This window comes from Ctenopharyngodon idella, chromosome 15 (genome assembly GCF_019924925.1).
Source record: "Ctenopharyngodon idella isolate HZGC_01 chromosome 15, HZGC01, whole genome shotgun sequence".
NCBI lineage: Eukaryota > Metazoa > Chordata > Actinopteri > Cypriniformes > Xenocyprididae > Ctenopharyngodon > Ctenopharyngodon idella.
The window spans coordinates 16,135,776-16,152,354 of record NC_067234.1 but is presented as its reverse complement, the minus strand read 5'-3'; the positions used below and the strand labels follow the sequence as shown (position 1 = coordinate 16,152,354).

General features: G+C 37.6%; 2 protein-coding genes across 7 annotated transcripts in view; both read left to right on the top strand.

Moving 5' to 3' along the window:
* Positions 1-12,424, top strand: part of b3glcta (beta 3-glucosyltransferase a) — a 114,497-nt gene extending 102,073 nt beyond the window's left edge. For 2 of the 3 annotated variants that reach the window (XM_051863084.1, XM_051863085.1), the window contains 4 exons: positions 1,742-1,841; positions 1,959-2,078; positions 5,505-5,649; positions 11,446-12,424. In XM_051863084.1, the coding sequence (XP_051719044.1) occupies positions 1,742-1,841; positions 1,959-2,078; positions 5,505-5,649; positions 11,446-11,604 (524 nt within the window). In that variant the 3' untranslated portion in view covers positions 11,605-12,424. The remainder of the gene's footprint in view (positions 1-1,741; positions 1,842-1,958; positions 2,079-5,504; positions 5,650-11,445) is intronic. The other variant, XM_051863086.1, reaches the window with a different exon arrangement.
* A 554-nt stretch (positions 12,425-12,978) lies between these two features.
* Positions 12,979-16,579, top strand: part of rxfp2b (relaxin family peptide receptor 2b) — a 54,579-nt gene continuing 50,978 nt past the window's right edge. Inside the window, exon 1 of one of the 4 annotated variants that reach the window (XM_051863083.1) lies at positions 12,979-14,501. In XM_051863083.1, the coding sequence (XP_051719043.1) occupies positions 14,387-14,501 (115 nt within the window). In that variant the 5' untranslated portion in view covers positions 12,979-14,386. The remainder of the gene's footprint in view (positions 14,502-16,579) is intronic. The other 3 variants (XM_051863081.1, XM_051863079.1, XM_051863080.1) reach the window with 3 other exon arrangements.

Sequence of the window (16,579 nt, the reverse complement as noted above, 5' to 3'; positions counted from 1 at the left end):
TTTACAAACAGTTGGAAACATTTGGGATATTGTAAGTACTCAAGTGAACAAAATACATAACACTGACCTAGTGGTTTTTGGATGTTTTACTGCAAAATTCTTACATATTCACCTTTAATACCAGGTGTAAACAAGGCCTAAGTAGACCTGGCAAACTACTTAACAAACCTGTCTGAGATTGATGCCAGTTATCTAAAAAGACATGAGAAATAAAACAAACAAACACTTTTTTTGAAAAACTAAAATCTGAATGTTTATTGTACTAAAATACTACTATATCACCTCCATAATAATATGGAACACTTGGAACCTGGAAGAACATTTAATTTCCCAGAATGAGAGTTGAATTTCTTTGATTTGCAGTTCAGTAAATTCTTCTTCCTGTCATTCCAGTTTAAATTCAACTCATCTTCCTGTAGGGTATGGCCAATTCAATTCAATTCAAATTCACACTGATTGACTGAAAGGGAGCCAATTCTGAATTTTTCCCAACTCTGGTAGACACGTTCCTGTCTGATTCTCCTTTCTTAGAATGTGTGCCATATTTCAAACATATACGCACTGTCAAACCTCAGGATAGCTGCTCTTGTTCCTATCATTGCTGTCTTGAGGGGGGATTTCTCTGGTGGCTGCAGGCTATCCAATGGCCGGCACACTACAGGGGCCTCTGATATTTGTTTCGGAGACGGTCCTGTTCTCCCTGTGAAGTCTAAAAGCAGCACATCCTGTTCTGCTCTCTTCCCTTAGATTTCATTGTCGCTGCCACCTTCTTGCTTTTCTCGCATTGTCACCAGTACAGTTCCTTCGTTCTACTATGCATACAGTTCCTTCAGGGTCTTTTCTCTTACGGTGCACATTCTCTATTCAGTGTCACTATCTGATTGTTTGCTTATGAAAACATTTCCAGCTGATATCACATCATGTCTGCAGTACTTATCCAAAGGGTACATAACGGAGATATAGCGTTCAGTTCTCATCGCATTTCTTATTCAGGCTGTGGGCAGACAGAGTGCATTAATTTGCAGTTTCTTCTGACAGCTGAATGACAGCGTTGAGGTGAAAAGCTGAGATGTAAAGCTCTCAGCAAACTCAGGCAAAGTCACCTCACGTCTGGGTGTTAAAAAAAAAAACACAAGGTAATGTAGCTGAATATATAAGACATTTTTAGAAGAAATTATGTTTAGGAAGGTGCTAGCTGACATTTCTTGTACTTTCCAAAGCAAAGTATGAACTTTTATTTATAAACTTGTTTCCGCCGCAGAATTAAAAATAAATAAAAAGGGAATTCCGAGTCTTTATCTCACAATTCTGACTTATTTTTCACTTCCAGACTTCATGAACAATTATATATCACTTATAAATGATTAAATAGAAAATTAATAGTAGTTATTAAGATTGATGTGGTTTGGGAAAAAAATATGATCAGAAAATCAACTTGCATAATAATTATGCACGCACTGTATATCTCACAATATACAGAAAAAAGAACTGTGAGTTATAGACATGGAATTGTGAGAAATAAAGTCAGAATTGTGAAATATAAACTTGCAATTGCAAATTATGAAGTCCAAATTGCGAGATGAAAACTCAGATTTCAGAAAAAAAAAAATCTGTTTATATCTGAGATATAAACTTGCAATTGTAAGAGAAAAAGTCAAAATTTTGAGATCAAAAGTCACAATTACCTTTTTATTTTTTTATTTCTTGCCGGAAACAAGCTTCCATATTTATGCATTTGCAGGTCACTGTGGGAAAACATTCGCCATCTTGAAGAGATTTTTGAGCAGTCACATGCCCAAGACCGATTGGCTGTTAATTGTAGATGATGATACACTTATAAGGTAAGGCTGTCTGTTTGTGTACATCAGGCGACATGCCCGTTGTCTGGGAAATTGCATGTTTTTACGAGGAATCAGTTTGCATGTTAGTTGGTGGCATAATGTGTTTGGTTCTCACAGCTTGCCCAGACTGCAGGCCTTGCTGAGCTGCTATGACTCCAGAGAGCCGGTGTGTCTGGGAGAGCGTTATGGGTACGGATTGGGTCAGGGAGGATACAGTTACATCACTGGTGGTGGGGGGTGAGTGTCTGCTTCACAATGAAAAAACCTTTCTGACATTATTTCAGTACCTAACATGGTGTCTTCACCAGATGTGAAGCCATGAAGTGACAAAGTGAGTTTTATTAGACACATTCGTGAGAATAAATTAGAATAAATTACTTATTCTGAAATGAATCAGCCATTATTTGACATGTTTTGACTGATATCAGATATTTTATTGTGCATGCTCATTCCTTTGTTTTTGAAATACACAACACCTTTTTTAAATGGGTCATATGATGCTATTTTCAAAGATCATTATTTCGTGTATCGGGAGTAATAGAATATGTTAACATGCTTTAATGTAAAAAAAAATACATTATTTTTCACATACTGTACATTATTGAAGCTCCTCTATGCTCAGTCTTTCTAAAATGTGTTGATTTCTACAAAGCCCCTCCTTCCAAAATGTGCAGTGTGCTCTGATTGGCCAGCTTACCCAGTGCGTTGTGATTGGCCGAACACCCCAAACGTGAGCCCGAGTCGGATTCTGAAAATGCAGATGACCAAGCCGATTGATCGGAAACCAACTTTGCAAGCACACCTTCAGCAGAACCCACAATGGGCACATGCTGTTTCAGCTCTGCTTGAGCGGCCAGTGTGAGCACATACAGTACATGAAAATTTGGGTTGCACTGTTCTGGAACAGTGTTAATAACAGTGTAAATAAATCTTAACCATTGATTCCTAATTGCGTCCACTTTCGGAAGGACAAATAAAGTGGTTTTGCATTCGCATTAAAAACACACAGTGTCTCCACGACATGGCGGCAACAACTTCTACGATAACCAAGCCACGCCTTCTTTCTTTGCATATGCATTTGGGCGGCGTTATGCAAATATTTCCACATAGGTATGTAAGGGAGAATTCAATCGAGGCATTTTAGGTAGGTCTGGATCTGCATTCTCTTTTAGATAGAATAATGGCGCTTTTTCACTGCATGGTTCGGTACGGTACGGCTACTTTTTTGACGCTTTTCCACTGCATGGGATGACTCGCTTAAATAGTACCACCTTGGTGGAGGTTCCAAGCATGCCGTACCGATACTAAATGTGACATGTAAACACTGCAGATCACTGATTGGTCAGAGAGAATCATCACTACTAACGTCATTGGATTTCAAACACGAGACACCAAACCTGCTAGATTTAAATAGTCAGTAACAGCCACCGCAGTATCATTTGTTCGCGAAACCACTTGCTTTAAACGACCGTCGCACGCAACTTGACAAAAGAAATGGCTGTGTCGTGGTCCGCAGACTCGTTGGTAGACGAGGAGCGGATCCACGGCAGTAGAGGTGGTGCAACTATACGATCAGTCTATAATCCCACCCACTTTGAAGCGGTACTAAACTTTTTTGTTTCATAGTTCACGTTTTTGAAAACGATACATTATCGTCGCTGTGTAAATTACAAAAACGCGAATTTGTGAAAACTGTGATGTCATGCACATGCGTATTATGTGTTCATTCTATAGGTGCGTACACATTAAAATCTCCAGAGTTAAATCAACTCTGCTCAGAGTACATATGGTCCCTCTCTAAATAGTGTTAAAGCAACACTAAAGCAGGGTTAAAGTTAATGAGATAATTAAGTGATTAATATGGCTGTGACTGAAGTAAGTTGTAGATCTTGTGTTTCTCTTTTCTTCAGAGATTCTTGTTAACAGCAGGTGTTCATCACTAATGTGCAATCATTAATTCATTGCTTAATTATCTCATTAACTCTGTTTCAGTGTTATTTTAACACTATTTAGAGAGAGACCATATGTACTCTGAGTAGAGTTGATTTAACTCTGGAGATTTTGCTGTGTAGTGACATCGCCAACTACCGGCCTGCCATGCATAATACAGCGTTTTTAGTCATTTTCAGGGATCTGTGTGAACAGGGATCGTTTCGACAAAGTTGCCATCTCTATGCAAAAAAAGCAAAGGAAACACTTTTCTGTTTTTAGCGCCTCGGCTCTGTCGTGTAAACGCAAACTATAGATTACCTTTGTTATACTCTCATACACTTGTTGAACACTCACTTAAAGCAAAGTCCCTTTCAAGGAAAGTCTGTTCACTCGGCGGCCATATTTGCAACGCCTCCAGGCAGCTATTTCAGGCATCCAAGACCAAGTCCTATATCTATTTGAATGGGGGAATCCTGAAATCTCAAAAACTGCTTGGCGAACTTACAATTAAATAACATATTTCAAATCAGCAACAAAATCTGACATGAACTGTCCCATAAATGTAGTTTCATATGTTCAAATAGCATTAAAAAAGCTTATTTTTCAGGCTAGACGAGCCACTGTGCATGTGCAGTCATAAGCGCGAGTCTCAGGTTTCTGTGGGAACCAGAGCCTCTAACGGCAGCTGCAGTGACGCAATGACTTTATCAATCAGTGATTGGCTCTTTTACTTAGAAGGCGGGACGTATTCCGCCATATTGTGCGTTGCAGTTTCTCCCATTCATAACTAATAGGAATGAACCGTCTTTCTATATCTACAGTCTTTGCTTAAAGTTCATCTTTAAAAACACTAATAATTTAATAACAATGTAACAAAAATATTTTGTAAATCTATTATAAATCTATATATATGCATAAATTAACTTGTAGCATTTAAAACAACTGATTTACAGTGTGTGTGTGTGTGTGTGTGTGTGTGTGTGTGTGTGTGTGTGTACTGGTAATCCCTAAATTATGGGGAGTAATTTTTGACCTTGTGGGGACAATTTTAGGTCCTCATGAGGGAACAAGCTTATAAATCATACAGAATGAGGTGTTTTGTTGTTGTTGTTTGTTTTTAAATCTAAAAATGCAAAAGGTTTTCTGTGATTGGTAGGTTAAGGGGTAGGGTTAGTGTAGAGGGATAAAATATAAAATATATGGTTATATATAATTATTTACTTAATAGTATTGCCCACAATTTTAATATCCAATATTTAATGTCCAAGACTGCTGACATAAAAAAAATACAGAAAAATTGCTAAGAAAATTGGTTTTGAACCAGCAGCTTGGACCTTAGAAAACTTCCAACAGGCCACAGAATGACTTAAAATTATTTAATTATGATTTTAAAAAAGATTTACGCCATGACAACAGTGTAATCTTAGAATTCACAGTCATGACGACAATGTGCGCTAACCACAATTGGAAACTGAGCTCTCTAATGTGGCCCCCACAGATAAACGGCCACATGCTGTGCAATTTTCTAAACAATAACGTCAGAAATGAGCTTACCGTAAGTGACTGTGTGGTTAGTGCACATACAACCACCTATTCACAAACCTTACGATGGCAAATCAATATCCCATGCCACAGCGCTCGATAAAGATGCATCAGTCGACAAATGTTTTTTTAAATGTCCTGCACTGAAGAAGTCAAGTATATAGTGCTGTTGTATTGTGTATTGAACAGGATGGTGTTCAGTCGAGAGGCTGTAGTCCAGCTGTTGGCCAGCGGCTGTAAGTGCTACAGTAACGATGCCCCTGATGACATGGTGTTGGGCATGTGTTTCAACGCTCTACGAGTTCCTGTCACACACAGTCCCCTGTTTCACCAGGTACACAAACACACACACACATATTTTTTCACCTAATCTTACTATACAGTGCATGCAGAATTATTAGGCAAGTTGATTTTCTGATCATATTTTTTTTTCCAGGCACATCTTACCAATTCCAAACCATATTAATCTTAATAACTTCGATTAATTTTGCATTTAATCGTTTATAAGTGAGATATAGAGGGTATGCACGTGACTGAGTGGCAGCAAAACACATTCAAAACGGGAAAGAGCTTTGCGACTGACTGTACAAATAAACACAAAATCTGAGGTATATTTTTACAGACTGCTGAAAGCTACAGAATAAAGAAGCAAATGGATTGCTGCAATTCACAGAAACAGCTGAACTCCAGGCAAAGAAACATGTTTTGCAATTATCATTTTGTGTCAGAATGTTGGATTTTGGGGTAAAATCATACCCTATATATTGTATTGTTATATATTGTGTTGACAACTCATCAATTTAATATTTACTATCTTATATTCTGCATAATTGGGTGTTTTTAAATAAACACTGACAAAAACTATACAAGTTTTAGTGCTGAACGATATGACGATATATATAACACTGATATAAGTGATCACTCCGATTTAGACCTACCTATATTGTAGTTATATAAAATATTCACAGGAAGATTTGCTTTATGCATTTCCCTGGCGTCGAAATCAGGCACATATAAATGTCAGGAAACAAGATTCCTGGCTGCATGTCAATATCCATGGATTAGGTTTCTTTGACATGTCATAAGAAACACTTTCGAGCCCAACCTTTAGTGTAATCGTTTGTTTTACTCGCGTTTTCGTAGTTTCCCCTATTAAATCCAGTCATGCAGCAGGTTCTTTTGCCACTCAGTCCAGCTGAGGGAGCGCGTTCCGGCGGGAAAGTGACGTCTATGCATACTCTCTATAATTGTTCATGAAGGCTGGAAATGAAAAACGGCTTATATTCAGGTGTGCAGAATTATTAGGTACGTTTTTTTTTTTTTTTTTTTTTTTTTTAACAGATAAAATGAGCCAAAAAAGAGATTTAACTCAGACTGAAAAGTCAAAAATTATTAAATGCCCATGAGAAGGATGCAATACTAATGCAGTACTAGAAATTGCAGTCAAGGCAACTGAAACCTTAAGGAACCCTTTAGTCTCCAGCGCCACCATTTTCCAGAACTGCAACCTACCTGGAGTCTCCAGAAGTACTAGGTGTCAGGATCTCAGAGACTTGGGTTAGGTAACGAATCCTAAAAAATGACCCCCACTTAATAAGAATCACAAGCTGAAGTGTTGTAAAATACATGAAGACTGTTTTTTATAGGCTTTATAGTCAGATAGATTGAGAGTGACTCTTGAAGGACCAGCACCACATCCTCTTGTACCACTGTCTACATTTACATGCACCCAAATAATCCATTTGTAATCGGATTGACGGCTCAATCGGATTGCAAAACGTTCATGTAAACACCTTAATCGATCCGATTGAGCTTGATCCGAATGAAATTTCGATCGGATTGGAAGGGGTGGTTTATTCCTTTTCTAATTCGATCCAACAGCAAAAAATGAACATGTAAACTGCTTTCTCAATCGTATTCAGAAGTCACTGGGGCACATGTGCAGTGCAGTGTTGACACGCATTACGCAGTGCGCAAGTTCACATCTTTAGTTGTAAAACCATTGCTGATTTATAAATGTGTATGCCAACAGGGCAACAATAACAATGAGCTCTGTTGGTGTCACGTCCATGGTTGTCTCCGCAAGTGTGATTGACATGACGTCACGCAGAGCGCGTGTGCAAAAGTTTCAATCAGAATGTATATAAAACACATATAAACAGATATTTGAATCAGATTACAATGTTTAGAGTACATTTAAACAGATCTGCAATCGGATTCAGTTCATTCGGATTGACGAAAATTGGTGCATGTAAACAGCCAGTGTCTGAAGAATTTATCTGGCAGTAAGGTGTGGGAGTTCATTTTTAGTCCATCTCCTACCCTGAAGTCCGTTTTGCAGAGATAAAAAATCAACGCCCACACCTTACTGCCATATTCTGGAAGATGAGTTCTTCAAACAGTGGTACAAGAGGATGTGGTGCTGGTCCTTCAAGAGTCACTCTCAATCTGTCGGTCTATAAAGCCTATAAAAAAAAACAGTGTTCATGTATTTTACAACACTTCAGCTTGTGATTCTTATTAAGTGGGGGTCATTTTTTAGGATTCGTTACCTAACCCAAGTCTCTGAGATCCTGACACCTTGCACTTCTGAAGACTCCAGGTAGGTTGCAGTTCTGGAAAATGGTGGCGCTGGAGACTAAAGGGTTCCTGATGGTTTCACACTTGATTCTTCATCTTAATTCTTAATTCTTTTGCAGTTAACATGTCTTTTCTTTTCCACCTGTTTTTGTCTGACCTGCTGACCCAGTGAGCATTTCACTGTCCAATGGTCATGCCTGGACTGCAATTTCTAGTATTGCATCAGTATTGCATCCTTCTCATGGGCATTTAATAATTTTTGACTTTTCAGTCTGAGTTAAATCTCTTTTTTGGCTCATTTTATCTGTAAAAGAAAACCTGCCTAATAATTCTGCACACCTGAATATAAGGCGTTTTTCATTTCCAGCCTTCATGAACAATTATATATCACTTATAAACGATTAAATACAAAATGAATAGAAGTTATTAAGATTAATGTGGTTTGGAATTGGTAAGATATGCCTGGAAAAAAAAAATATATATATATATATATATGATCAGAAAATCAACTTGCCTAATAATTCTGCCCGCACTGTAGGCTATTATACTATATTATTATTCTTTTATTTGTTTATTTTCAGATTTATCCAAAATCTCAGAATATTTTTCAGCATTTTTGTCTCCTTCTCACACAGTGTTGCCTAGATGTCAAAATGTATTATTGCTAAAATAAATGAATAAATATTAGCACTAATATTTATTTATTTATCTATTTTTTTATTTTTTCAGATCTTTCCAACTTCTCAGGATATTTTTTTAACATTTTTGTTATCAAAACTCAAACTAGGTCAAGGCACATGCAGCACATACACAGACTCCTTTGGGACATGATGACGTGCCCTGTCCTGTTGTCAGCACACAATGTTGTCCTTCAATGTTTTGTCCTGTAATCAATAGGGACAATAGTGTAGGCGGCACAGCAAGTGTCCCAAATTGTTTTCCTGTCGGTCTTCATATTTCAGTGCACTAGATGTCCTAAACCTCACCTGTGTGTGAACAATAATTTTATTAATAAATTAACAAAACAAAATTTTCCAATTTAGGACAGATAATACTGGTCCCTGTGTATTTCCTGGATAAGCACTGATGGAAAGTAAGTTGTCCAGGCACGTTTGTTTGGAGTTATTTTAGGAAAATAAATAATTGCTTATAATATTGACTTTCCTACACAGCAAAATCTCTCTTAAATCAACTCTGCTCAGAGTACATATGGTCCCTCTCTAAATAGTGTTAAAATAACACTGAAGCAGAGTTTAAGGTAATGAGATAATTAAGCAATTAATTAATGATTGCGCATTAGTGATGAACACCTGCTGTTAACAAGCAGAATCACTGAAGAAAAGAGAAACACAAGAACTACAACTGACTTCAGTCACAGCCATAATAATTGCTTAATTATCTCATTAACTTTAACTCTGGTTCAGTGTTACTTTAACACTATCTAGAGAGGGACTATATGTACTCTGAGCAGAGTTGATTTAACTCTGGGGATTTTACTGTGTATCATTTCTAAACTCATCTTCCTCATTGTCCTGTAAGAAGCAGTCTTGATGTGCTCTGTATATTAAATATTTCACTTTCTAAGTAATTTATGCTAGCAGAATGGTTTTGTCACCATTGGTGACAAAACCAGCAGTGTAAGCACTGATGGAAAGTACACCAGCTGTGTAACCAAACTTTTATTTAATACGACTTCCGCTCAAGGTTACGTTAGACTTTCTCATGTCTGTCGTGAAAGCTTCATCATAATAGCTTTCATAGCTTTTGTTTTCGTTCATATTTTCGTTTTTAATGATGAACTTAAAGGACGAGCATATAGGCTAGCTAGATTGTGTGTTTATTTATTTATGAAGAGAACAGATTAACAGAGCCTGTGTCACTTTTCATGTTTAACAACACACAAAGCAGATAAATGTTGTCTTTGTGTCTGAATAGTCATGTAAGAACAACACAATGTCATCATAATCACAAAAAAGGAGCTGAACTAAACTCAATCGACTTTCTCTGTATCTGCCTGAACTCAGACATTCCTCCTGGTCTGCATGGACTTAAACTTGGTGCTAGTGCCGATGAATGCTAAACGTTGTTTATTTTTTGTACTTCATCCTCCACTGCATCCTCTTTTCACCTCTTTTATCAACAAATTCACAACTATTTGGCCGTTTCAAGAAACCTTTCACACTCAGCTGCTGTGACATTTTTGCAGTTATATGTAGCGTTGACGAAAGCCACAGACTGGACAAAGACATCGTGCTCTGAGATAATAGATAATAGCTCATTAAGAAATTAATTACAGATGTAATTACGTGCAGGTATTTTAAAAAAAAAAAAAAAGTACAATGTAAAGACATGTATGTACACAATAAGTGCATTGTATCAAATGATTAATTTAAATGTAAGTACATAGTAGTTAAAGGGTTAGTTCACCAAAAAATGATAATTCTGTCATTAATTACTCACCCTCATGTCGTTCTACACCCATAAGACCTTCGTTCATCTTCAGAACACAAATTAAGATATTTTTGATGAAATCCGATGGCTCAGTGAGGCCTGCATCGACAGCAAGATAATTAACACTTTCAGATGCACAGAAAGCTACTAAAAACATATTTAAAACAGTTCATGTGACTAAAGCGGTTCAACCTTAATGTTATGAAGCGACAAGAATACTTTTTGTGCGCCAAAAAAAAACAAAATAACGACTTTATTCAACAATATCTAGTGATGGGTGATTTCAAAACACTGCTTCATGAAGCTTCGAAGCTTTACGAATCTTTTGTTTCGAATCAGTGGTTCGGAGTGTGTATCAAACTGCCAAAGTCACGTGATTTCAGTAAATGAGGCTTCGTTATGTCATAAATGTTTCGAAATGTTTCAAAATTTCAATAGTTCATGTGACTTTGGCAGTTTGATACATGCTCCGAACCACTGATTCGAAACAAAAGATTCGTAAAGCTTTGAAGCTTCATGAAGCAGTGTTTTGAAATCGCCCATCACTAGATATTGTTGAATAAAGTCGTTATTTTGTTTTTTTGGAGCACAAAAAATATTCTTGTCACTTTATATTATTAATATTGAACCACTGTACTCACATGAACTGATTTAAATATGTCTTTAGTAGCTTTCTGGGCATCTGAAAGTGTTAATTATCTTGCTGGCGATGCAGGCCTCACTGAGCCATTGGATTTCATCAAAAATATCTTAATTTGTGTTCCGAAGATGATCGAAAGTCTTAAGGGTGTGGAACGACATGAGGGTGAGTAATTAATGACATAATTTTCATTTTTGGGTGAACTAACCCTTTAAGGCCACCTTAACTAGGTAATGTGTCAAAATGGCGGACGGCCTTCACTGCTAAAAAAAAAAAATCAAAAAGCCATTTGGGTTCAATCAAACACATTTTTAAAAGGAAAATGTCACTTTTTTGGAGATGTTCTTTCTGGAACATTCTTTTAATGTACCAAATTACAGGAAGTTGGTAACAGTAGTAGTTTCACTTGTTAACATTAATCATATCTGCGCCTGTGTTTATTTTTGTGTTCTGCCTCAGGCTCGTCCAGAAGATTACGCAAGGGAGTTTTTGGCCCACCAGACCCCGATTTCCTTCCACAAACACTGGAACATAGACCCTATTGCTGTGTTTAACAAGTGGTTGAAGAATGGCGAAAACACAGAAGGACTACAGAAAAGCACTAAAGAGGAATTATAATGTTTGTGTGCATGTGTGTGTGTGTGTGTTAGTAGTGAGAGTGTGTATGTCTGGTCTGACGTGTAAAAAATGTTATTGTGCATCCTTCTTTGTTATATGTTTTCAATATTGTGAATCTTGCACAAACATGAATGGAAGGATGCCTCCTGGTCTGTATACATGTCCTTAACTGTGTTTTCTTGGGAGTTGCATGTCTCAAATGTCTGAAATATTTATATTCCACAATTATCTCAACCTGTCCAAGGTTATTTGTAGGTTTATTTTTAAACACCTTCATTTTCTAAAAGATTTGAATTATGTGTGAATTATAATATTGAAATTTATTATAAACTTTAAATCCTGTTGCCTTAAATCCATTTTTGCGGTGTGCTGATTTCAGTATTAAATGCAAAACCAACTGCCTCTCATAACTAACGAGACTGCATTGAATCTGTCATGAGAATATTTTAGGCCCATGCTGGTGCACAGAGCTAGAAATAGAGGGGGAACACTATTATCTAGAAGTTCATAATGTTGTTCTTGGCTGTTTTTAAGTTAAAAGGATGTAGATGTCAGAGGATGTTGCCATGGTAATGATTATCTCAGCCATTCATAGATTGCTCACTGAGATAAAGCTTTACATTTAAAGGGCAAGTGTGTCATTCGTATGCCTAATGATGACTGTTTCTGAACGTTTTTTTCGAACATCTGCTTGCTCAGACTAAAATCAACTTTCCGTTATGCTCATTTGGAGTTAGGTACCTGTCAAATCTCATTTAATAAAATGCTGGTTACAATTTTTGCTCCAGCAAAAAGCTTTGGGAGAAAATTCCAAATCAAATCCTGTTGTTGTTGTTTTTTTTCTCCATAATCACAGATATAAAACATCACAGAGTATTCTAATCAGTGTCGCTACTAAATGTAAATTAAAACTGAGCTCAGAAGTAATGAAATTGAATCTGTAAGGGCAGTAATTAAAATTAATAATTCAGTTTTTTACATTTTGTTTATAATGAATAAAACAACAAGATTAAATATCTTGTCCCAGCTTGTCTACTCAAAAATTTATCTGGGCTCTCTGCACTCCTCAAAATGAACGTACTGAATTTAAATCCTTACCAAATGGATGGGAGTGTACACCACTATTGCAGTGAGAAATTGGTCTGTTACCATTTGCTTTAAAGAAAGACTAAAAAGCTTAATGAAGCAGTTATGAGTCTGAATTGTTGAGAGAGAGATAGAAAAATAGAGACACAGAGATAGACGAAGCAATGGACAAAGAGAGAGAGAGAGACTGATGGATAGATAGATAGATAGATAGATAGATAGATAGATAGATAGATAGATATTAGTTGGTCCAAACGATTTTGTATTTTGCTTTTGTGTTTTACTTCATAAGTTTTGCTGAAAATCCTACAAAACGTTGTTTAAACTGCAAGTTACTGATGTGCACTGGAGTAGAATTGTGTTTCGTTACTATTATGATAACCGTAAATTGGTTTAGACTATTCAGTAGTGGTTAATAATATTGTTAAAGCTCCTCTGTAGTCAATCATTTTATCCCTTAAAACTCATCTTTGATCACCAAAATGACATATTTAAAGTTTTTTCCTTCTTCATGCCTTAAAATAGCTTGAATGCAACTCTACACCCTTGCCTTAGTTAATATACACGGATCTATGAATATGCTAATTAGCCCCGCCTCCACTTGGTGAACTTCCTGAGCACAACGGTATCGCTTTTTACAACCTCGGACACATAACTGTAATTAATATGATTAGCCTTTTGTTTGACTATGTTATCAAACAGCTAATGATGTGTTGATAATGTTACACAAACCATGTTCCCATTCGCCATGTCAGAGTTGGACAGTTGACTTCTAACAATCAGTATCCTTACAAACACTTTAACAACTCTGAACGTCAGTGGAGAAAGGCATATAGTTCATCATAACATCATAATATACATCACACCCACCATATTGCTAATTCTACACGATTTTTCATATATTAACATAAAAATATACCAGGATAACCTGCTCGCTGTTAATGATATGCTAAAGCCCGCGGACACGTTGACGTGATTGGTTACGAGGTAGTTTGTGACGTCAGAAACACCAGCGATTTCAAACCGTCTTTTTATCGCTGCAGATTTAAGGAGAAAATACTCAGCAATGGTGTTAACATATGAATTTGCACATGGTTTGTCTTAAAGCATATCAAAAACACCACATAGACATAAACAACATTAAAAACTTGATTTTCACCACAGGGGGACCTTAATAATAGCCTATGGCTATAGCTGCATGTGAAGATAAGAACTAGTCTGACCAATTAGCAATTAACCAAGGGGTAATCAGTCTTACTTTCCGTTTCAAATGAGACCAATCTACGTTTTTATGTTATGAAAGGTTATGACCAGACTTAAAGAAAAAAATAGACGACCAAAACTAGTCTAAGCAGTTCATGCAACCAGCCAAGAAGATGAGAGTCTCTCTCTCTCTCTCTCTCTCTCTCTCTCTCTCTCCCTCCCTCTGGACAAACTTTTGCATTAGCTGTAAAATGTGACAGGTTTCACTTTCCACCTGTATTGCCATAAACTCACTCAATGGTGAGAGACGCTTTTGAATTGCGCGTGAGACCCATGGCTGCGCGTTCATCCACACAATAACGCGCTCTAGTTTTTTTTTCTTAGTGTTAAGACAGTGACAACGCTTATTCGAGGGAAGCTGTCTGGGCAGATATCGGGGTTTTTTTCCCTAAAGCTCAGTGTTTGGATAAAATGTAATTGGACTCAAGTGAGCATGTACGTCTGGCACGACGCCACAATGAGATCGCCTCAGTCTGCTGTGAGCGTTTTTACATTGGATTTATGTTTGATATGGATATTGTTCACTATACCGATAACAACAACCAAAGGTAAGAAATTATCAATGACAGTTAAGCAGAGCTGGGGTATCTTAGATAAAAAATAAATAAATAAAAAAGTTATTTGTTGGTGTCCTTATAGTTTTATAAATTTATAAATTTAACGTGTGCTGTATTTATAGGAATATATTTTAATGACCTCAACATCAATAGGCTAAATAATAAATCTTGAATGTCAGCATGTTTAGTCAAAAAATAAAATAAAATAAAAATAAAACTTTAATTGCTGCATTCATATATATATATATATATATATATATATATATATATATATATATATTATTCTGAATAATATAAGCTATAATATGGATGCAGCAAATAAAGTTTTATTTTAATTATTATTATTTTATTTTTTTACAATGATAGGCGCGTGCACAGCCACAGACAGACCAAGTGGTGCTTAAGCACCTGTCCTTTTGGTCTCTGACTAGATAAGTGCCCTTTTATGCAAGACATTTTTGTTATTATTTAAATTTGCCATATTGCATCATTTCTCAACAAAGTCCCTACTAAAGTCTTTGTTCTCAATTAAGCATGCCTGAAAACTGCACGTTCTAATTCTGCGAGAGCCGCTGTCCCTCCCTCCCCCTCTTCTACATCCCTCCTCACAGCCACCACGCAAATCAAGCAGTTTCACTGTTAACAGCCAGGTAACGATTGCGTTTGGCCTATTTTTGTTTCCAAGTTAAACCACTATTACAATATCTACATAGAGCCAGCCTAACTTAACCAATAGCTCTGCAGTAAGCTAACAACAAGCAAGCGAGTCTGGCGTTGGCGTAAAACAGCGTTGTGCAGGGTCGGATTCCACCGAAATTAAATACAAATGCTGTGATGCAAATTATATGAATTGCCCCTGTATGAGATTTTGTCTTTTAAATCATATGATATAGTTAAGCAATATCACACGAGCAAAAGTGCAGTTTTCCCTAATTTCAGCACGATTGCAAATGTGATAATCATTTTAATACAAGATATTTGATATTCATTTTATATTTTTAAACACAGTAATGTCATTTTTGACTGTTTTTGCTCCATTTCACCAATGGAGATTTCACTGGTAGCATGAGGCGATACCTGGATCCTGCAGAGGTTGCACAGGCAGTCCAACTCCTCCAGGATGGCACATCAATACGTGCCATTGCCAGAAGGTTTGCTGCGTCTCCCAGCACAGTCTCAAGAGCATGGAGGAGATTTCAGGAGACAGGCAGTTACTCTAGGAGAGTTGGACAGGGCCGTAGAAGGTCCTTAACCCATCAGCAGGACCGGTGTCTGCTCCTTTGTGCAAGGAGGAACAGGATGAGCACTGCCACAGCCCTACAAAATGACCTCCAGCAGGCCACTGGTGTGAATGTCTCTGACCAAACAATCAAAAACAGACTACATGAGGGTGGCCTGAGGGCCGACGTCCTCTAGTGGACCCTGTGCTCACTGCCCGGCACCGTGGAGCTCGATTGGCATTTGTCATTGAACACCAGAATTGGCAGGTCCGCCACTGGCGCCCTGTGCTGAGAGCAGGTTCACCCTGAGCATGTGACAGACATGCAAGGGTCTGGAAAAACTGTGGAGAACGTTATGCTGCCTGTAACATCATTCAGCATGACTGGTTTGGTGGTGGGTCAGTGATGGTCTGGGGAGGCATATCCATGGAGGGACGCACAGACCTCTACAGGCTAGACAATGGCACCCTGACTGCCATTAGGTATCGGGATGAAATCCTTGGACCCATTTTCAGACCCTACGCTGATGCAGTGGGTCCTGGGTTCCTCCTGCAGGCAGTTCCTGGAGGATGAAGGAATTGATACCATTGAATGGCCCCCACGCTCGCCTGACCTTAATCCAATAGAACACCTCTGGGACATTATGTTTCGGTCCATCCGACGCAGTCAGGTTGCACCTCAGACTGTCCAGGAGCTCAGTGATGCCCTGGTCCAGATCTGGGAGGAAATACCCCAGGACACCATCCGTCGTCTCATTAGGAGCGTTCCCCGACGTTGTCAGGCATTCATACAAGCACATGGGGACCATACAAACTACTGAGTACCATTATGAGTTGCTGCAATGAAATT